Source organism: Poromitra crassiceps (genome assembly GCF_964638095.1).
Source record: "Poromitra crassiceps genome assembly, chromosome: 12".
Taxonomy (NCBI): Eukaryota; Metazoa; Chordata; class Actinopteri; order Beryciformes; family Melamphaidae; genus Poromitra; species Poromitra crassiceps.
The window spans coordinates 19,333,714-19,356,929 of record NC_139632.1 but is presented as its reverse complement, the minus strand read 5'-3'; the positions used below and the strand labels follow the sequence as shown (position 1 = coordinate 19,356,929).

Sequence of the window (23,216 nt, the reverse complement as noted above, 5' to 3'; positions counted from 1 at the left end):
CTAAATCTTATTATAATATGGAGGACCGTTTAGGGGTCCATGTGAAAAACTTTGAGAACCACTGCATTAAGAGGACAACATGTTGGTGACTAAAACGGTTAGTGGAAAAAAGGTGCAACGTTTGCATTTAACTTTGGGTCTGTGTGTAATGATGGAGTAAGTCTGTCACTCACACACACACGCACGCACACACACACAGACACACACACACACACACACACACACACACACACACGCACAATCTCATTTGAGGACCAAGGTGCAATTACAACATTTTCTCACATTATTGAGTAAGCAGTACTACTCTTAAAAGTACTGTACAAAGTTGAGACGAACATAAATCAAATACTGAAACAATATAAAGAGCCGGCTGCATGAGGCCTACTACACTTCTGAAGCTATCAAGAGCACTGATCACTGGACAGTGGCGTTGCATTATAGATCTTAAAAAGAGCATAAAAAAATGAGCCATGCCTAAAAATGAAATGTCTAATTAAATTACAAATCTGAGGCTCATGTCGGTTCATGTGTCACATTAAATAGAAAACTCATAAATGCATTTTTTTTTTTGTTAGATCCAACCCGTTTAACAATATTTTTGCTCATGTGTATTTTGGAGTCACCTCAGTGTAATGCTCCATTAGGCCAGCAGGTGGCATCGACAGATGAGCTCCAGTCTTCTAATAGCACAATCAATCAAGTGACTTCATTCTAAAATGCTTTGCACTTGAAATGAGAAAAGTAATCAATCCAGTTAAAAATTGAAAATGACTGAAATGTTTGAGTTGGCCTCTCCAGTCCTCCAGAACTTATTGTATGCTGGTCACCAACTTGACTTTCAGATGGACTGCAGTTTTACAAGATCACAACTACATAGTCATGTCTGACTACAGTCATCATAACCACTGGGTTTGCTTCTTTCATATTCTTGCTGTTCTATATCAGTTACTTGTGGTTAAAGGAAAACATTATTTATCAATGTTAAGAGTACATCAATTAGTCCTCAAAATGCATTTAAATCTCAATCATCATGGGTAATGACATATTGTGTGTCCGTCTTAGTGTAGATCCTTTTACCTCTGAGTGGAACAGGTACTGATTTGCTGATCTGGAATGTGAAAAGCCACCATCTTCTGAATTGCCCCCCTTCAAAAGTCCAGATGACAAAAAGTGCTGGTCTGTGTGTTGAAGGTGAAAATGAATATTCTATGAACCATCCCTGGCTTCACTTTCCTCCCTCCCTACCAGTCTCTCTCTCCTACTCGCTCTCTCTGGCTCTCTTTACAACAATCTTTAGTGTGGCAAGGCAACAAGGACCTCGACATAGTTGAGAGGGAAGAATCCTGATTGGCCGTGCAGCATTCCCTCGTACCAGTTCTCGTCGATCTGATTGGTGAGGGTGATGATATCTCCCTCACGGAAGCCTAACTCTCCCTCGTTCTCCGGATCAAAATCGTACAGCGCCTTAGCGCTCGGCTGCTCTGGGGCTGAGGAAAATAAGAAGAGAAAGAATAAGGGAGATAAGGAGAGAAAGAGAATGAGGTTATCACATTTTTTATTTTTACTATTTCTTCTGATTTCCCCCCCATTTTCTGCCCAATTGTACATGGCCGATTTCCCCCTGCTGCCCCGGTCGCTGCTCCACCCTCTGCCGATCTGGGGAGAGCCGTAGACCAGCACCATGCTTCCTCCGACACATGCACAGTTGCGAGCCGCTTCTGTTCACCTGACAGCGGGGAGCTTCACTGGCAGGACGTAGCACGTGGGAGGATCATGGTATTCCCACCAGTTCCCTTCCGCCCCGAACAGGCCCCCCGACCGACCAGAGGAGGCACTAGTGCAGCGGCCACGACACATACATGTACCCTCAATCCGGTTTCCCACCCGCAGACACAGCCAATCGTGCCTGGGGGGCGCGAACCTGCGGCCCTGGTAGGCAGGGAATCTACCGCTACATCCCCCGGATGCCCAGGTTATCCCAAATTCACCTAAAAGGTCCCATTTTGTGCTATTTTCAGCTGTTTAAAACATGTCTCATGGGTCTCAAACAAGGTTATGAATTCTGTTGCAAAAACAAATCAAATCCAGCCTCGGTGGGACTTCTCTATCCGCTCTCTCTCTCTCCCCTCATTAACTATGAGCTATTTTGAGGGCGTGGGACCTCTGATAAGATGATCTGTTTGGATAGAGCCATCTTTGGTGAAGTTGATTGTTTTCTGGACATTTCCACACTACACAGCTATGCTACAGACAAGGTTTGGCAGTGCGGGCGGTGCAGTAAGCGGGCAAACGAAATGAGTGTTACTCTGTGATGTCACAAAGTTACGGAAGTCAAAACGGCTCGTTTGGTGGCATGTTAAAGGATGGTGTGGATTTATCTGGGGACCAAGTGTTTTGAGAGTTTCATGTTTATATAACACGCCCAGGTCCTTTATTCACCTTATGCAGAAGAGACCGTCTGGCTTGAGAGACTAACAGGAAGTGTAAATACAATCGGGAGTTCAGATTGTATTTACACTTCCTGTGACTCATAAACCTAATCTGACTCATAATGTGAGTCAAACTAGGTTTGACCAGGTGAGTCAGACTAGTTTGAGCAGGTAAAACAGACGGCGTTTTGAACAGGAAGTCGTGATACAATGGGTCAAGTGGGCGGGGCTGCATAAGGTGAATAAGGAAATAGACGAGGAAAATCACGTTGTACACGAAATGGGACCTCTAACTTCCTTTGCTGCGACACACAGCAGCACCACAGAGTTTCTGGAACAAGTTGTCACACTGCACAGCTTAAGCATGCCTTCCATAGCAGAGTTCATACATGACTCATGTACTATGTACTGTTAGTATGTAATGTTAAGTCACATCAAGTAACAAGTTCAACACAGCATTACAGACACCCTAATGCAGGGATACTCAACTTGCTTTGCCCGGGGGCCACTTTCGTGAAATGATAGAAGGCCAGGGGCCAGTTAATAAACAAATAATATACATTTTTCTGTAGCGGATTGTAGGTTTTTGGGGTGTCAGCCGGAGTTTAGTCTGACAATGTTGTGCACACCGGATAGTTAGTTAGGTTAAGTTAGTTAGGTTAAGTACATACATAAGTGCCTGGGTAGTGAGCAGACGGTGGTATTTGACAATTTAGCAGCTAAATCATAGATTCATGAAAGATATTCCATATTCCAGACTGAAATGCTATAACAGAAGTGGAGTATTGGCCAGAATGACATGAACATTTGGACACTTATTCAGCAAGTATCTTGCATGTTGCGTTCAGGTGCACTGTAAAAAAAATATATTATTATTTTTTGGTTGCAATTCCATCGCGGGCCACACGGGGTCGCCCGTGGGCCGCATGTGGCCCACGGGCCGCGATACTTTTTTTCTGATGATGGCGAAGGCTGGAGGCACCCTCTCTGCCTATGATTGGCCTAGCGTCAAACGTTCATCCAATCACATTCGCTTGGCTATCCTGCGTCTCTTTCTACAGTCTGTGGTCAGACAGACAGCAGTTTCGCTTACTAGCATGCATGAAAGACGCCACTGTGTGTTTATGTTTTTGATATAGTCTGCTCTCTGGTTTATAATGCGGCCGCTACTCTTGGCAGTGCATGTATGTACAGTAGCCTACAGACAAATAAAAAAGAAAAGATAAAAGATTAATGAGAATTGACCAAGGGTTATATAAAAACAGTGTCAATGCCCATTTACTCATTCTAACACAAGAGTGACATGTATTTGAATTGAAATATGTATCAGTATGTGGTGTTTGCCCAGCCCTTCATTGGGAAATGCAGCTTTATGGAGTGGGATCACGTGGAGATGGTCTTCAGACACTTTGATGAGATTGACAGTAAGTATAACAAAAAGATAAAGTCCGCACACTGAGGCTCCATCAATGGTTTTTTATTTGCAACGTTTCGATCTTCACAGGATCTTTGTCAAGCAAAGCCTCAGTGTGCGGACTTTATCTTTTTGTTATAGTTACCTTTTGTCCAGCACCTGTAAGTTTTTTGGATGTGCGCATATTTGTCTTTTTCATTGACAGTAAGTAAACATTGTTTCAGATACATGGTGTAGTTGTGGAAAAGTGTGTGTGAGTTTGGAAGAGGGGTGCACCACTAGGTGGAGACATGCATCCATAGCAGTGTTGATTTCGTAGACGAAAACTATGAGGAAAAATGTTAGTCGACTACCTATTTTCACTGGTGAAAACTAGACTAAAAATGTTAGGGAGGGACGAATTGGGAAGAGTTCCAATCAGAAGAGAAGAAGAAGTTAAACATCTGTGTCTGTATTGCACATTCAAACCTTAAAACAATTCCAGAATAACAGATTAATATATCTTTACAATAAGTTTGGAAATTTGAATGAATAGTTACGGTTTTCTTTGACTAAGATGAGATGAAAATACTTAGTCGACGAAAACGTGACTAAATAAAATCAGGATGAGGTTGACTAAAAATGATAAGAGCTTAAGAGAAAGTGTATTATAGCTCACTCAGATAAACATGTGAATGTTGTGTGATATGCAAAGGTTGTTGGTTCAATCCCAGCCTTAGGCAATTTCTTAAAAAGTACTCACATTATAAGCTGCAGCAGTGATCCTTCTTTATCATCACCAGTAGTTTGAACACTGATAGAAATAAGCTGATGAAGGAGACTAGTCAGTCCCTGACTCTAGCTCAACTCACTGGTACAAATCTCACCTGTCTCACTCTTATGCTCTGTGTTATTGTCAGTGTGAATACAGTGTGTAGAAATCAGAAGCTCAAGTCCCAACAGCTCATAGCTCAGTCAGCTGAGCGGCTGCATCACTGTCTCTGTCTGACAGGCAGACTGTTGGTTCGATTCCAGATGGAGGAGACATATTACAGCACTGCCCTGTCTTTAACATCACCAGCGTAGCGCCTCCTACAGGCAGATATACAGAGCGACGCAGCGCCTCCTACAGATCCACAGAAATCGACACTGTGGACAGACTGCAAAGAGATCCAGACATGTCATATGCAGTTTTTCAAAAAGTTATTTTTACGCCTAGCGGCAGCAAGAGGGCAAGACACAAACGCAAAATATATTTCTGATGTCAGTAAAATTTCAGCTCTCTGTTGTTTTCTGTCTCATAACCCTCAGCTCATGTTTCTGCAGAGGTCAGGAGGGGAGAACAGCCCCCCCCTTAGCTCCAGGTAGTGGCAGCGGAGCGGGAATCGAACCCACAACCTCTGGCCCCGGTGTCTCTGTGTGTATTATTCCTTCACACCAGCAGCTGCCCTTCACACTCACAGCTCTTCTCCGGGCGCTCTTGCCTCTTCCCTCTGCCTGTCACCATTCAAAACTGACTGAGGCTCGAACCCACGACCGCAAAAGTGGCTGAGGTCTCAATATTGCCAGGCAGCAAGCGTACTCTCTGTGCCAACAAGTCAGACTGATTGAATGAGGTTTTCTCAGGGCTTTAAATGACTCTTTCCTCTGGCTGTCGACATTCAAAACTGACTGAGGATCGAACCCACAACCTCAAAAGCCACTGAGGCTCAAACCCACAAGCTCCAAACTGCGAGACAGCAATACAACTCTCTGAGCTAGTGGGTCATAGTGACTAAAACTAGAAGATTAAAGTATAGTCTTTATGCATCTTAAAATATGTTTTGAAGGGACCTTTTAAGTTGAATAGTATTTGAATTACCGGTATATTAATATGACGTGAGTTTCTATTCGCCTTGCACAGAAAACCTTTTTCTTTATACTTCAGTACATTTCAGAATCTGTACTTTTTTCCATTTACTTGAGTAATTAAGTAGAATCAGTACTTCTGCTTTACCAGTCTTTTTTTACACAAACAACTGTACTTCTACTTAATCAGAGCAACAATGTGATTAAATTTGGAATGACAAGAAAAAATGACACGTCTGTGCAATAGGCTAAGTAGGCCTAAATAACTCAGATATAGTGTTTGCAATTGTAACATATTCCATATAATGAAGTATCTCATGCTTGTTGATTGAATGATTGTTTTGCACCTGCTGCTCACGTTTGAGATACTTCTGGCTCGCCTGGAAAGAAGGTGGGAGCAGCCGAGTACAGTCAGCCAATCAGAGGCAGAGACGGGCGGGTCATGCCTTCGCCTAGCCTTCGCCATCATGGGGAAAAAAATATCGCCCGCGGGCCGCAAGTTGAGTATCACTCCTCTGAGTGCTTAGAAGGTGAATCATTCCCCTGAGGGAACTTAGACATCTCTGACACAGAGTTTCTCTTTCACTTTTCTTTTCCTTCTCTACCAATCATATTCTCCCTTTCTCTGTGACCTCACACAGATCAACTGAGGAGAGTAGGGCTCCATGTACATGCTGCAAACTAGGCTTTTTGTCTCCCAACAATTTCCTCATTGTATCAATTTTACCCCACAGGCTGTTTGCTCATTACCCAACGCTGCCAGACGGGGGCGGTATTGTGTTGTGTATTGTGTTCAGCCAGGGCAGGCTAGAAATGAGAAGGTCTTTGGCCACTCTCTCTGTATTTTACAACATATCTTCAATGTCAAACTATACGACTGGATGATTAACAAGAGGCATGAGAGATGCCATACAGTAACTACCATGATATATCAAACATACCCAGTTGTACTGAGGTCATTTTAAGCTAATTACTGCATAATATTTCTATGGCAACATACTTGTCCTCACCAGTATTACAGTAGTATGAACTCATAGCATTAAGGAATTATACTGTTAGTAGTTTCGAGAAAATCCCTATTTCATCAATATGCAAATGTATGCAACGAGGTGCTCCAAAATCTAATCAGATCATTCACTCTATAGGGGATATGTGTGTTTGAAGTAGTTTCCTGAGTTATTGTGTTCACAACACATGTCTACACACAGACACCCCCATGACAAACATCATGTCACATACTGACTTTGCTTCCCTGAAGGTGACGGTGACAGGGCTTTTGAAACGCCAGAAGATGGCCTGAAGATCTGAGGCTGCTCATTGGCTTATAAGGAAATAAGGAATTAAAATGTCTGATATGTAGCTTGGGGGTCAGGCCATGCAATGCTCAGCAAACTTTTAGAATCATCTGTCTACTAATTCCAGGAATCTCTGACAGTATGTCTGTGTCCTCAGCATATCTCTCTGTATGTCTGTGTCCTCTGCGTATCTCTGTATGTCTGTGTCCTCTGCGTATCTCTGTATGTCTGTGTCCTCTGCATATCTCGAGAAGCGTTCGCCCGGTCCACTTCACACTTGGTGGGTGTGGTGCTGGGGGACCCGAGGACATGCAGCGTCGGATTTGGTGCAATTTGAACACGTGACACATCCGACGTTAATAAACTTTGCCTACTGTAAACAAGCGAACAGCGAGCCCCTCAGCTCTGTGTCTGAGTGCAGCGGGGGCTGTTTGATCTGCAGGATGCTCTGACTGGGGGAGCGGGACAAAGGCACGCGCCCCACGCATACACTTAAACTGCCCGAGGCAGAAGAACGAGCACACACAGGAGGAAAAAAACATGGGCGGAGCCAGTGAAGTTGTTTGGATGAACGGTTCTCGAGAAAGCTGCAAGCAGCAATCACCCCATCTGGACAATGGACATCCATATTTCCTTCTGTTGATTTCAGACCTCACATATACACCCCCCCTGCAATACCTGTATGGTCAACTCAGCTCATGGAAATAAACAAGCCATCCAACAACAAAGGATTCTCTGACAGGAATCATTTCCATAGTGTACCAACCCATCCCAGCTTACAGAGGTTACATACATTTACACACACACACGCACACACACGCACACACAGACACACACACACACACACACGCGGTCACATCTGGTCTACACCTTGTACACCTCGGCCCTGTAGTATTCCGGGGAGTCACATTCCAGGGAACTTATTTTGACGACGTAGTCCTCTGTACTCGGAGACTCCGGTAATTAATAATAGCTGCGCTAAGATCTAAAACAGACAAAGTCTGAAGCTGTGGGCCTCCCCTCAGACAAAGCTAGGGCATTGGGGACAACCCCCAGCCACCACTCCACCCCCGCTTAGGAAGTTTCGCTAAATTCCTGGATGCCAATTATTTGATCTCAACAATTGAGACAAGACAGCTTCAGACTATAAGAAAAAGGACCGTCTTAAGGCAATTTGTTTCTGGCTCTGGAAAAGTGAGGAAAAAAGTAAAATTCCCCAATACAGCACTGTATCTCTGAACTATCTCTTTAACCAAATCACACACATTTAGGCTATTTTATGTGATCTCCTTTTGATAACCAATGTAATAACTAATGTAATATTTTTTTCACTTCTATTCACTGAGCCTCCCCTGAGGCCCCCTGTGGAGGCCCGCCTCCCACTTTGAAAACCTCTGATCTAAAAGTTTTTAAATGGAGCAATCAACAGCATCAGCCAGAAGGAGATGGTTAGTATCTTTGAGTGCGGTCGTTTCTGTTCTGTGAAGAGCTCTAAAATCTGACTGACATTTCTCAAAGATGTTATTACGGTTCACGAAAGTTATCAGCTGTGTGGCCACTTCCTTTCTGAAAACCTAAGATAAAAAGGCTAGATTGGAAATATGTCAATTGCTGCTAAAATGAAGAGGATCTAGATTAAATTATGTCAGGAGTGTCTGAATTACAGCATGTATAAAACAAGTGTGGACTGAGCCAGCGGTTAGGCAACTGTTTATAATTGTTAAAATATTTGGACTAAGTGTTTAGTCAGTCTAGAAGACAGGATGTGGATTTCGTACGCCTCCACGCATACTGTAAGATGTATGTTGTTCAAATATACAGGCATCATAAATCACCAATATAAAATGCAATGTTTGTAAGAAGCAAGAGTATTTTGCTATGCCCACGACTATATTAAAACAAATGTGGGCCAGAGGCGTAAAGTGGAGGGGCTGTACTTCCGGCCCCCTTGCTCGGACCACACCCATGTTCAAACTCGGCCTTCATTGTGACGTGAATTACACACCTGTAAAGGTTCGTGACTGCATCTTGCACCGCTGTGACACTAGCCTATCATGTTGACTAGATCTGTCCACAGACATATCATATAAACGACACACACAAAGACTCACAAGGTGAAAACAATAGCAGACACACATTATTGCGGCTGGTAACAACCCATCTCCTACATCACACATTTCACTCCGAGCCGTTAGTGGACCACAAAGAACAACAAGCCATGACACAAAGAAATGGCCCACACACAATCTGTGACTCACACAATGTGGCTTTCCCAAAGGACAATGTGGCGAAGTGGAAAGATGGCTCTGGTGATGTCACAGGAAAGGGGAGCAAGGTCAACAGGAGAAAAGGCCAGCCAGACGGCTGGGCTAGCTGGATGCTTTGTTGTTGCCCCTTATACTGAACAAGATTGTTTTGTTTTTCTTAAAATGTATTTTTTTTTTTTTACAAACCTAATTTTATTTCTCAATTTCTCAATATAAAAAAATATATTAATGGCCAAATCACAAAAGTTTTGACACTGATCCACGAGAATTTTTGTTTGTTATATTTAAATTTGTATTACCTGTCCCTAGAGCCGGCAAAATGTTTCTTACCTGAATTGCGTGAAGGTGGAGGGGCAACTGAGGTTGTGTAGCCACCGTTTGATTGGTCGCTGTCTCCGAAGTCAAAGATAGGTTTGGGTTTGGGTGTGTATTCACGTCTCGGTCGAGACTGTGCTTCATTCATCCTATTAAAAAAAAAGACCATTTGATTTGAGTCTTACATTTTAAATCATCCACACTAAATATAAAATGATACTCTGTTACTGAACAGCCCCATACTCAAACAGGAAAGCCAAGTCATATGCGCAATGTGTTTATATTTGTGTTTATATTTGAGTACGTGAGGCTTCGTGACCTGTCTCTGAGTTTGTCAGCGAGCTCATCCAGGATCTGCACAGCCTGTCTGTGGTACTGCAGCTGGGACTCCACTAGAGATGACAGCTGGCTCACCTGCTCTATCTGCAGGCACGCACGCACACGCGCACACACACACACACACACGCGCACGCATACACACAGACACACACACACACACACACACACACACACACACACACACACACACACACACAGACACACAGGCAGACACAAAGAGATACCAATTTCAATTTGCTACACTTATGAGTAAGCCGCGGGGCATTCCCGTGGATAAAGAGTGTTCATATAGTGGTTAATAAATGACCTGACTAACAGTGTGAACACAATGTTTACACAAACTCCACCTCAGCACAGTTGTGGGTAGGTCAAACTTCAAAACGTGTGTGCATGTACCACGGAGCAAACTCAATAGGAATATTGATATTTGATTCACTATAGCTAATATTTCAAATTGAGTTATTTAAATGGTGGTACTGAATGACCTAAAAGAGAATACACTGAAACTAGAACAAACAGCGGGAAATATGGAGCTGAAAGACTTTCAGCATCCAGGTAGCTCTGGTCCTACCAAGAATGTCACTGGGAACTGTCTATGGATGTATTATGTCAACTTATTATGATTGTCTGGCATCTGCAGTGTCTATTAGGCACTGATTTGTGCCATGGCTTTTACCTAATTGCCTTGTCCCTATTGGCTGGTTGTTTTCTCCTGTTGCCTATTTAAACAGGTCTTATTACTTTCTGCATCATATGCCAGATGAAGGTCGGTTGACCGAAATGCCGCATTTGTTTCATAAAGGTCTTGCAAAAGTGAAGTCAGTGTGCGGGAGTCTTCTGCCTCTTCGACTTGTCCTGCTTCTCCGATGCACCTGACGCACACGCTAGTGCAGAGACCACTTCTCATTGACTACCAAGAATGTCAACAGATCAGTTTGTCAATACTGAACTAATAGAGTATAATAAACACATATATGGGTTGTCCAAGTTTGTACACATAAGCCCCTTCGCCAAAGCTGCTCGTTAGAATATGGATGTTCATGAAAAATGTAACATGTTTGGGCTTAACGGACATCCATATTTGATTGTTAACTTGAGGGCAAATCAATCAAGATTTTTTTTTATGTGCATCCCTAATATACACCCATTCCCTGTTCCTCAAAATGTGAACACCAACACCAAACGCTAAACAGATATGAGCCCATAACTTGTCTAGTCTGCACAAATAAACTGCTCCTCACATCAGTCTCCAGCAGGTTGTACATGCTGGTCTCAGCCACTTCCTTTGACTCGTGGAACTTCTCCAGGGCCTGTCGGACCTCCTCGTCTGGGATCTTGCCCTGCCGCTTCTTCTTGTAGTCGTAGTCCAGGCGACGGCCTTCTAGCTTTTTCAGGTGGTGCTGAAGAATTAAGAGTCATCGTTTTATTATAGTTTGTTTTTAAGAGATGCTATTTTACTGAATATTTAAAGGAGGAAAAAGTGGTTAAAAGAGGGAATAATTTATGCTAATTCAGAATTATGAGTGACAGGATGAGTCCTTGCTGGCTGTCCTACAGAAATACTTAAAAGGAAAGATTGGTTATTTATAAAATGGTTATTTGCAGTAAAAAAGGAACTGAGAGCTACTAATAATAGAAGACCGTTTAAGTGTTGATAGTCTGCTGTAGAAATATCCCTTTTCCATTCTATTCATTTTGCACCTGCTACAGGTGGCAATGGGAGCAGGGATCATATTCTTGCATAAGTTGAAATTTGACAATTTGGAGAAATTATCAAAGGGGGAAACTAGTAGACAGGACCATCAGCACAACAACTTTTGTCTACTTTGACTTCATTCAGTTGGGTGTTACCACTTATCTCCCGTCACTCCATGAGAAAGTTTACCAGCCAAATTTACATACAATGTATTGGTTTATAATGTGTGCCAGATACCTGTATCTCTCTGAGGTCCTTGTCGCAGAGCAGTTGCAATGGGTCAATGAAGTTCTGTTTGACGTCGATGTCAAGAGAGTCTTTCACCTCTGCCAGTCTCTTCATGGTCTCTCCCGCATCTGCTAGTGCTCCACCTGAACAACAACAAAGACAAAAGGTTTAATAATTCAGCTAAATCAATAGATTAATAGTATCGTACCATAGTTTACCTTATTGGTCACTAGTAGCTTTCTAGTTTAGTTAGTAAGCTACTAGTTAGCTACCTAGGATAGCCTCGTGATGCTAGCAAGAATTTCTCATGTTTTTCACTGGGGAATCTGTCAAATGGTGCATCTCAGTACAGATCTGTAGGGCGGAGCTCTTGCTCTTCCAGGTACACCTTCCCACCCCGAGTGTATAAAAAATTGGCCACCATGTGACTAATGGCCCGTTCCTTTAAAACTGGAAGCGAAGGATTTCACGATTGAGTGACGTCACACCCGAGTTGTCGACGTCCCATAAACAGTTGGGAAACCAGCCAGGGTTAGCTCTAGCCTAGCTCTAGCCAGGCTAGCCATCGTTAGCAGCAATAACAGTTGATAACAAGGCATTTTGCGGTATTTTGCACATACAAACACTGCAGCAACATGTCCACACAGATAGAAGTTAGACAGTGCTGTGTGTACTGCTGATTTAGCGAGACACAAACAAGACAGAAGTGCTAATAAACAGTATTTACAATGATTTTAACTACTGTTGTTGCGCAGCCATCTTGGATTTTTGTGGTTGGGGCTGCTGAGGCTCCTCTGAGTTTGGCAGAGAAAATACGATCACCGTTCGAGCTCATGACCTTTGAACCGTCACATTCCCATTTCCCCATTTTAAAGGAATGTCCCATATGGTCAATAGTATCACAATGCCATACAACTATCAAACCACAACCATACAGTACACAGAGAAAGTGACATAAAACAATTGGCACAGACAGACACACAGATAGAAGCAAAAAAACTGAGAATTACTCTAGTCATAGGCACTCTGCAAAGGGTTCTACTGCATTATATGGCAAAAATATCATATAAAAAAAAAAATCTTTTTTTCTTCCAGACGATATGGACCAAAAATCTCATGTCAATATTTTGAGGCTGAATGGCGATACATATCTCAGTATTTTCTACAAAGTGGGCTAAATGTTCAGTTGTAAGTCAAAGCCACATGTGAGCACTTTTATGAAAACAAGACTATGATCAAAATAAATGCAAAGACAGATCGTTTCCTTCCCTGACTATTGGTGCTTTCACAAAATATTTACACAATGAGATTTGATTTGATTTTATAAATAATCATCAGTAATGTGGATATAATGACTAAGTGGGTAAAGGCAAATAATAGAACAGCTAGAACAGTCTGGTAAATTCAGAAAATTCCAACACTTGCAATACTGCAACCTTTAAGACAACACTCTCATGCCATATCACGATATTAAGATATCCCAAATCTAAGATCAAGTCTAATATAATAATAATAATATCACAATATCGATATAATATCCCAATATTGCCCAGCAATAACTGCCATCTGTCATAAGCTACCACAAGCATAACCACGCACACTCCAACACTCCAAACCCATAATAACATACCCCAACATTCATTGGCCAAGAATTAACAAGCCTAAACCCTAAAACACACACACACATAATACACACACACACACACACACACACACACACACAAACACACACACACACACACACACACATGCACACGCACACACATGCACACACACACACAGCCTACCAAAGTTAGTGTCCTCTCCCAGGTCCCGGCCATACTTGGCCATACACTCCCCTAGCAGGCCCTCGGCCTGGGGGTACCCTGGATTCTTCACTTGGCCACGGATCTTGGACATGGTGTTTAACATGGACAGCTTTGCTCGTGAGGCTGGGGAGGTGTGGGAAAGAGCAGTGAAACGAGGGGAAAGGAAACAAGAGAATAAGAGAATGGGAATAGAGAGGAAAAGGGAACAGATGAAAGTAACAGAGAGAAAGTCCGGGAGGAAATGAGATCCCATCAAGGGGGATTCAGGTTATATAGAGTAGAGCTTTCTGTCATAGTGATGAACACCACACCACTTTATGAAACGGCACCACACATTTCCATCAAAAAGTCTGAATGTCATTTCAGTGCGTGTGTGAAAGCAGGTTGTCTCCTCACCTGGGTTGGGCTGAAGATACTCTGACGTTTTGGAGATAACCTCAACTACTGCTTTACTGGTCACATCTACTTTCTACAAAACACAGGGAGAAACACACACGTCACCAGTGTACAACAGAGCTAAACAAATACAGAACCACCATAAAACAAGCTCTGATGTCCATCATCAGAAATGTATTTCATCCAAACTTCAGATTTCTGTATACCAAAGGTGAATACAACAAAACAAAAAACAGTAAGTGCTAGCTTTTCCTGAGTGTTTTCATTTTCATTCCCAGTGAGTTCGGATTAGCAAGGCTCACTGCACTGCATGTTGTACTGTGATATGTAGACATGCCGACAAGATCCAACCTGCAGGCTGAGACCAGCTGTGTGCTGTATAGGCTACATATTGTTCTCCAATATAAAAGCTAGTTTCTAGCTTCAGCCACAGGTTAACCTGCAGGCTGAGACCAGCTGTGTGCTGTATAGGCTACATATTGTTCTCCAATATAAAAGCTAGTTTCTAGCTTCAGCCACAGGTTAACCTGCAGGCTGAGACCAGCTGTGTGCTGTATAGGCTACATATTGTTCTCCAATATAAAAGCTAGTTTCTAGCTTCAGCCACAGGTTAACCTGCAGGCTGAGACCAGCTGTGTGCTGTATAGGCTACATATTGTTCTCCAATATAAAAGCTAGTTTCTAGCTTCAGAGCCTTTTCTTACCCGTTCCAAATCTTTGAAGTCGTCATCTTTTTTAGTTCCTTCTGCACCTCCAACTTTCTCACTTACCATCTAGAGAGAGAGAGAGAGAGAGAGAGAGAGAGAGAGAGAAAATCAACCCTCTTATAAGATCCTGATGTGAGCAACAACAATGCTAGTTAACAATGCAACATCAAACAAGCCTAAGCTCTTAATTTACATGTTGAGGTCTCTGCTCTGTCTGCCACCATGCACTCCATGTAGAAGATCACATGGTACAATACAGCCCTGCCCTTTAGCAGTGTAATGTCTCATCTACTTTCTGACAGGTTTCCTCTACCTTTAAGTGACTTGTGTGTTACCAGTGAATTTGCCTACATTACTCAGCTTTGATCAAGTGAGACTGAATATCTCATATGTTCAAGTTACAGAAACAGACACAGCGACAGCCGAGTAACAGCCTAGAAATGACACAAAGAACCACAATGGTGTTACACAACCTTTTTCTGTTGCTGGGTGCAAGAAAAAGGCAAAAAAATGTTGGACCAGCCTACTCAATTACTTCCATGATCCTTTTCTGGAGGGAGGGGGATATTTCATTAAAGACGATATTCCACAACTGAAGTAGGCTAAAACATACTAATTGACAGCATATGTATTTCCATGTGAGATCACTCAGCATGTTTTAGGTCACAGCCTAAGAATGGCCAAGAGGTTTTTTTTTCGGCATGTGTTTAAAATATTTTGTCGGCATCCTTACAGGCTAATTTAATTCTCAGCAGGGTTTCTGCTGGCATTTTTTAGAGAGGATTGGGTGGCACCAGCGCTCATGGTGGAGGAGGATTTAAAACCCATAAAGACCATTTAAATGTACGAAAAATAAGCTGTGTTAAACCCACTCAAGACTGCTGTGTAAGGATAAGTCACTACAGTACAGGCACTCATTCAGGCAGTCTAGGAAAGGAAGAAGATACACAACAACATATATTCTGAAAATGATCATTTAAAAAGCTAACAGCCTTTTGAGTATAGGCTGGGGAAACCTCTGCTTAGTATGAAAAAGTAAACAAATTCCTTTTGTTGTTGTTGTTGTTGTTGTTGTTGTTGCACAGCCTCATTCCTTGTCAATTGTGACCATGTGAGGGGAGTGGAGGTTTCAAACAAAATGACACAAACAAGGGAAATAACAACAGCAGCGGCAAAGGCACATGTCTACAGCATACCTTCTCAACCCCCCCAGGGGGTCCCGAGATTATTTTGGGGGGTCGCGGGATGTTTTTCAAAAGAGAAAAAAGGGTGATTCCCCCGCCCCCTCCAATGATAATTAAATATCCCATACCAATGGTTTAATGTATTATAAAGCTATATAAACTATAAAAAACGATTTCAGTGAGTGAGTGAAATCAGTGTGTGAATGGGTGCACACTGTTGTTGGGTTGGGTAGCGGTGGGAGGGGGGGTCACGAACCCCAGCCTAAAGTTTTTTGGGGGCCGTTGCTCAAAAAGGTTGAGAACCACTGTACTAACCTACGCGTACTGTATAGCCGCAGGTATAATTTTACCTAATCCTGACCTATGCCTAATATGGGTCATAACTCATAATTAATCAGTAATTAGATGAATTACAAATTATAAACAAAAATAAATGTATGTTTTTTGTGTGTTTTTTTATAAATCTATGTGGAACAAGATCCTACTATCATAGGCCATGTTCACACTACAGGCAAATCCGATTTGCTGCTAAAGTCATTAATCATCATTATCTTGATTGGTTTCCGAAATCTGATTTGGGAGTGTGTCCGCACTGCCACAAATCTGATTTGGGCAAGTGTTCAAGTCGGATCTGTGTGTCCAGAGTAGACCTCCATGTGGTTTGGGACAAGTGAAAGAAATCAGACTTGGAGTGTCCAGACTCATAAAACCAATCTGGATAGAATCATTAATAGCTCATTAAAGTTCACAAATCAGATTTGGCCTCCTAGTCTGAACATGGCCTAAGTCTTTGCAGTTTGGCTATAGGATATTTTCAATGGAGTGCGTGGAGCGATAAATAGATCAACACATATGAGAGAGCAGTAGATGAATCGGATGTGTAGTCATTCAGTATGGCATCAGGACATGAAGTGCACAGATTATTTATTAGAACTTTATTCTCTACCGCCTGGAGGTTCCTCATACAAACCCCACAAAGACTAAATAACTTGTATAACAGTTAAGCTGGCATCTGTGTTTTGGAACAGCAGTCGTCTATAGAGGTATGTTTGGTGAACAGAGACTGCTATCTTCAATGTTGAATTGATGTTGTATGGGGAAAAAACATGACAGACCGTTATGGGATTGAGGTCAAAAGTAAAGATACAGCTTCAACTCTAAACCTGCTCAATATCTGCCACCAGAGCTCGAAGACAAAATAAGCTTCCAGTGTTTTTTTTGCCATTTTAACCTATATTATTGACACTATGTCTTGTTAATTTTGATTTAAACTGAATCCAATTTAAACAGTTTTACAATTTGTGTTGTGAGTCACTAAATTCTGGGTGCTAGGCTGTTCTGTGAAGCAGATCAAGTGAACTGTATCAAAGTATCACATCTGTCAGTGTAACATCTCATTTTCTACATACAGTATCAACTGAATGCAATCAAAAAACTTAAGAGGAAATGTTATATTTGGAAACAAGCATTTTGGTGTTGAAAAAAACCCTGCACATTCATGCCTGCATACTGGATCATACCAACTATCTTTTTTTATATTACAATGACAAGCCTATTAAGCTTGTTAAAAAATGCCAACTGAACCACATGTATAGGTAACAAAGCCTGGCGCCCTCATGTTCTGCTTTGGATGGCTTGAGGAGGAAAAGGGTCAGGAAGATGACTCAGAGGACTGACATTAGCACATCGGTGGCGCGTGCAAGAGAAAGTAACGGCCAAATGTAGATGCATGTTGTGTCCTGGTGGTAACCTACGTATATGGAAGTCAACTGGTGAGGAAAGTCATATGATGTTCATTCTGTTATGTCTTGCTCAGACAAAAAGAAACTGTGTTTGTAATATAAATGTTGGGTATGATTCAAGCTACCGGCCAGAAGCCTGAACTATCAGCCTGAAATAAATCCTGCGTTACATAGACAACAATGTTCTTAGAGAGCACATCATAGTTAAGATGGTTGCAAGACATGCAAACTAGGTCATACATTACGAGCTTCAAGCTAGTTACTGAAACGGTGACATCAATTTCCAGAGAAAATTAGCACTCTGAGTAAACTTCCATAGAAAGGGAAGCTAGGATGGTGATTCAGTAAATAAAATGTCAACAGGCATGCTGTTATATCTAAACAGCCAATATAATGAGCAGCAAAGGCCACAAAGTGTCAGTTTTTAAACCCTGAGCCGTCCAGAGAGGAGAAAGGTTTTTAGCAAGGCCGGTGCAGTGGTTCTCAAGCTGCGGGTCGGTCCCATGTCGGTCCCAGCAGTTATGTATGTAATTTATAGAATATGAAATAATATACCGGTAGGCTACTACATTATCATACATTTTTGATAAATGAAATCTGTTGTGAATTACATCTTAAGACTTCCTTACGATATTATTAATGTCAAATAGCAGAAAGAAATTGGGGGGGGGGGGGGGGGGGGGGGGGGGGGTAAAACCTATATCACATCATTATCTATCTTAAGGTTAATAAATAAAACAAACTTATTAAACTGCAAAATTATTATATGTTTGAAGCCTACTTGGGTATTGCCTAAAAGGCATTTGTAACCAACTCAATCACCAGATAAGGTTATTAGTCAAAGGTATAAACAGACAACACCCTGGTTTTCCCTCATCTAGGCTACATGCACAGGAGAGGCCATGCATGCTATTGTAAATGTTGACTTAATCTACATGTATATTACTGTATAATCCCTGTATTGACCGTCCCATATGAGATGAGTCAGGGGCAGGGCCAGGGGAATATGAGACACTCAGCATGAACATCCAATTTCATTTACATACCTACCTATAGCTCATTTTGAGGTTTTGAGTGTGTGTGCCTGTAGGGGTAGGCCCAATTGTGCCAGACATTTTGGGTTTTTAAGATTGACTGTGAGGGGAATTCTCTGAAAAACAGAGAAAAGGAAAGGAGGGACAGTAAGAGAGGAAAAATAAGGATGTGTGCGGGTACCGAGCACAGATATCCATGCAACAGCCAACTTCCTGCATACCTCAACAGGAGAAAATCTGCACAATGTGTAGCAGTAGGACATAAGACAAATAATTCCTGTGATTTGGCTGAGTTGCCATGTGCTCACAGCCTCACAGAGTCACACATTGCCAAAGTCCTGCACCACACAGCTAGCGTACTCTCAGTAACAAGCCAGAGTGTCTTGCAGGAGGGGGGACATCATATTTCTTCTGTGTCAAGTGTTATTGAGTTCTGGCAAGAGCAGCAACTGCAATGCAGTGAAATAGAGGGAAAGGCAAGGCACTGCTCTCTCAGTTGGTCTCCGCTCTTTAACTCCCTTCAATGATAATAACCCCCCCCCCCCCCCCCCCCCCAACACAGTATAGTACTGACATGACAGTTTCTCAATCCTGCACCCCCCCCCCCCCCCCCCCTTCTAACCAACAGGGATATCTGAGCCTGTTCCTGACAGGAAGCTGGGGCAGTAACCAAATGTCTTTCCTGCTGAGATCAGCAGGGACAGGAAGAAAGACACAAGTCTTTAAATCGTCCACCCCCTGACTGAGAGCAGGCCTGAGGCTGAGAATTAAAAACATTCACCAACAGTCTGACAATTCTGTAACGTTTTGTGTGACTTTTAAACTAACTCTAGCAACATTTCATACATTACATTACATGATGATTAGCCAATCGAGATACATCTTGAAAGACATCTTTTCAGATTAAAAAGAGAGCGAAATGTCCAAAACCATACTTTTTTGGTACAATGTTGATTGTTTTGTCTGTCTGCCCTGATTCACACACAGGGAGTTTCTAAGACAAACAGATCTAAAATGTTACCCCAGGCCAGGGAGTGTTTACTGAATCTGAGTTGCACTGCTGGTACGTTAGCATAGCTAAAAAGAAGAAAAAGTAACGGTTTAGCTAACATGCAAAAAGCAGATGATGTTGAATGCTGCCACTCTACATGGCAAACAGGTAACCAACGTCAAATACATTGTATTAATTTTAACTAACGTCAGTTACTACACTCAACACTTACGTTGCAAAGTCTTATTCTAAAATAATAAGCAGCTGGGAGGGAACAACCCAACAACATAACTAAACTACTGAGAGTGTAGCTATCGCAGCTAACTACATTTTACTAAATAACAATAAAAAAAGTATGCATCTGGAACTACACATAACGTTAACGCTATTATAACGTTATAGCATATTACCAGGCTAACGTTACGTTAGCAATCAAGCTAGTGTTGCTAAATGGGGTTAGCTAGCTGGCTAACGATAGCTGAGAGTTGGTAGAAGAAAAGTTTTTGCAAACCTGGCTGGCTTTATAAAACTGCTTCTTGAACCCCGCTACAGACATCTTGAAGCCGGACTGCCTTTAACTTCCAACAACGGCTTAAATCAGTTACAATATAATGACAGTTTGCGGGCGAGACAGTTTGTTAGAAAAGGGGCCAATGCAGAAATAGTTGAAGAGGAATCATAGGAGTGCACAGCCGTCGCTCCAGGTCACGCCAACTGATTATCTCTCTACTGACCACGTCTACGTCGAGGATGGCTCCCACTATCACAGCCGTAAACAACACATTCACTAATCCAACAAGTCACTTTATAACGTTTCCCCGCGGAACAACACCTAGTAACTAAAGCATAAACACTCGATTCTGGACTAAAACAGTACGTTGCAAACCAATAGCACGAGTAGTAGCCACGAGTAGCCACTTTCAAGAAATCACATTCCCGAGTTTGCAGATGTCAGATTCTGGATTCATAAGTAAGGGCACACTGCCTCCTGGTGGATATAGCAGGTATAGATCTGTCCGCTGCCGGCCTCCTAGGTTATTACAATATTATTACAATAATACAATCAGAGATGGGCAGTATTTTAAATACATGTATTTAAAATAATTATATTAAATACATTTGTGTATTTTGTAATCTGTATTTGGCTGGACCGAGAAAAATAAGATGTAATTTATATCAAAATACTTTAAGACCATGTATTTTGTGTATTTTAAACACATAAAATACTTTTTTATGTCATTTTATTCTCAAATGGACACATTTTTTACATTGACACAGATTTAAACTGTGGAAAAACAAACGCAATGTGACATGTCACTTCTACTCTGCCTCTGATTGGCTTACCCTCAGAACAAAGTCAACCACAAATCAGAGGCAGAGTAGGGTCTTGATTCAGACTTCACATAAATTCTTCATCTAAACTACAGTAGTAATGAAGCTTCGTATTGGTGGAAATTCCCCCAGAGATAAATTACTAATGTAAATTGATGATTAGATATTGCATCACTGGCCTATCTGCAAATGAAACAGTTTACTGCATATTCAAACCAGTGTATCATATTAGAGAGACACAACTAATATAATTTGAATAGTGTGTGGCGGTGTGTGTGGCGGCAGCAGTGTGGGTCACGATTGCGATGTCATCAGTGATGTCACTCAAGCAACTCTGATGTAGTATGGGCCGATTGCACACAGTTGCATGATGGCACCTAGGTGAGTGGGCGGTGTCTGTCTGTCAGTCACAATTTTGGGAGCCCGTGGAGCAGGCGATTTCCATAACTGCAGCCAGGGCGCATCTCCAGAGTATCTACCCTATACACTGTTATGATGTCAGATATCTATGGCTAAACATGGTCAAAGTTCCAAAACTTGAGGTTAACATGTAGCAATGCTGCCTACAAGTCAAAAGCCCTCACAGAAGGTGATGAACAGCTCAAGTGAGGCAGCTGTGCTGAAAAACAGCTAAAACTGAAATGGAAGAACTGTGTTAGAGGGTACACAAAGGAGAATACTGTCACAGAGGACTAAAGAGATGATTTACCATCTAAAGAAACCAGAACATTTCACATTTGAGAAGCTAGAGAGAATTAGGAAATTTTTCCTGAGAGAAATGGCTCAAAAATGATTAATAGATCATCAAAAATAAGCAATTAATGTAATATTTGGCAATGAATCAATGAATTGACTAATTGTTGCAGTTGTTTATCAGTTTTTATCAAATGTATTTTTATGTATTTTCAAAATACAAAATACGTATTTGTATTTCAAATACATTTTCAGACCAGTATTTTGTATTTTTATTGTGATACATTTTTTGAGCAAATATTTGTAATGTACTAAAATACTTTTTGATGTATTTTCGCCCATCTCTGAGTACAATATAATACTTATATGGTTCCTAATCATTTTCATGTCAAGGACCCCCAGGTAGATGAGTCTCCTTAATCGGAGAATATCCCTCTTTGTACGAAGGGGAGATTTAGTTTATTTGACATATCCGTTTAAAATACAAGCAAGTCAGGCATTATAAAAACAACAATGTCAAGGATAACACAAAAAGTCGTGGACTTGTTTCCGTTGTGGTCCTTAGATGATACTGGGAAGATTAAACCTCTGATCAGAGTAGCAGTAGTAGTAGTAATTTTCTCAAATTATCTCATTTTGCTATGTGAATTAAATAAGAATGAAATTAAACAAACTATTTCTCATCTGGCTGGGGACCCCCACAAAGGAGGTCAAGGACCCTTGGGGATCTCTAGACCCCAGTTTGGGAACAGTCCTACGCGCTACCATAGGGTGGCAATAAAGTCCCTCCTTTTATGGGGCCTGGAATGACAAACACACAGGCCCTGAGGCAGGCATACATGTACAGTCTGTGAAGGCAACCCAGTTTAAAATACAAAGATTAGATAGGCCCTGCTGATGGTTTGATGTGTGTTGCTTACAGCACAAAATAGACAGTGTAATATCAGATGGGTTGATCCAGCCAAAAGACAGGAACTAATGATTTTACTATCATCTAGGTCTGTAATATCATTGACAATACTATCACATGAAAAACAAACGTCCATTTTTGAATGCAGCCGTTAAGGAACCTAAAATAAGTTAATTGTCTGGTAATACAGTATAACAGCTTTCTTAATGACCCATCTGGCTCATGAGACTGACTCAAAACATATAAATTAATATCGAATTGGTTGAAAATGCAGTTTATGCCAGGAGAGCACAAAGAGATGGGGGTTACCGGGAGGATTTTGAATATAGTTAATTTGTGTTTTTTGTATTATTGACCTTGAGTCCACACCGTGTACTGGTTTATTTGTATAGTAGCCTGTACAGGGGGAATTGGGACCTGCAAATAACAAGAGTAAAGTTTGTAACAAAAAAAACAAGCCTAGAACAAATTGGTGAATATAATTTTAGAACTAATAAAATGTTACTCACAAACTTGTGGTTAATCTTTCACCAAGTGTGCCAACACTAACAGATATTGTGTTTCATAGAGCATATTGGAAATGACACAAGAAAACAGTTTTATTGTAAA

At 41.6% G+C, this 23,216-nt stretch overlaps 1 protein-coding gene across 1 annotated transcript; it reads right to left on the bottom strand.

Annotated features, from left to right (window-relative positions):
- Nucleotides 1–512: 512 nt before the first annotated feature.
- sh3gl1b (SH3-domain GRB2-like 1b) lies at nt 513–20,454 on the bottom strand. The gene is made up of 9 exons (XM_083647076.1): nt 20,184–20,454; nt 14,719–14,787; nt 14,015–14,087; nt 13,598–13,741; nt 11,820–11,953; nt 11,128–11,286; nt 9,867–9,970; nt 9,563–9,696; nt 513–1,487 (listed from the first exon to the last, which is right to left on the bottom strand). The coding sequence occupies exons 1-9, from the start codon at nt 20,226–20,228 to the stop codon at nt 1,294–1,296; spliced, it is 1,056 nt and encodes a 351-aa protein (XP_083503202.1). The 5' UTR covers nt 20,229–20,454; the 3' UTR covers nt 513–1,293.
- Nucleotides 20,455–23,216: the final 2,762 nt, after the last annotated feature.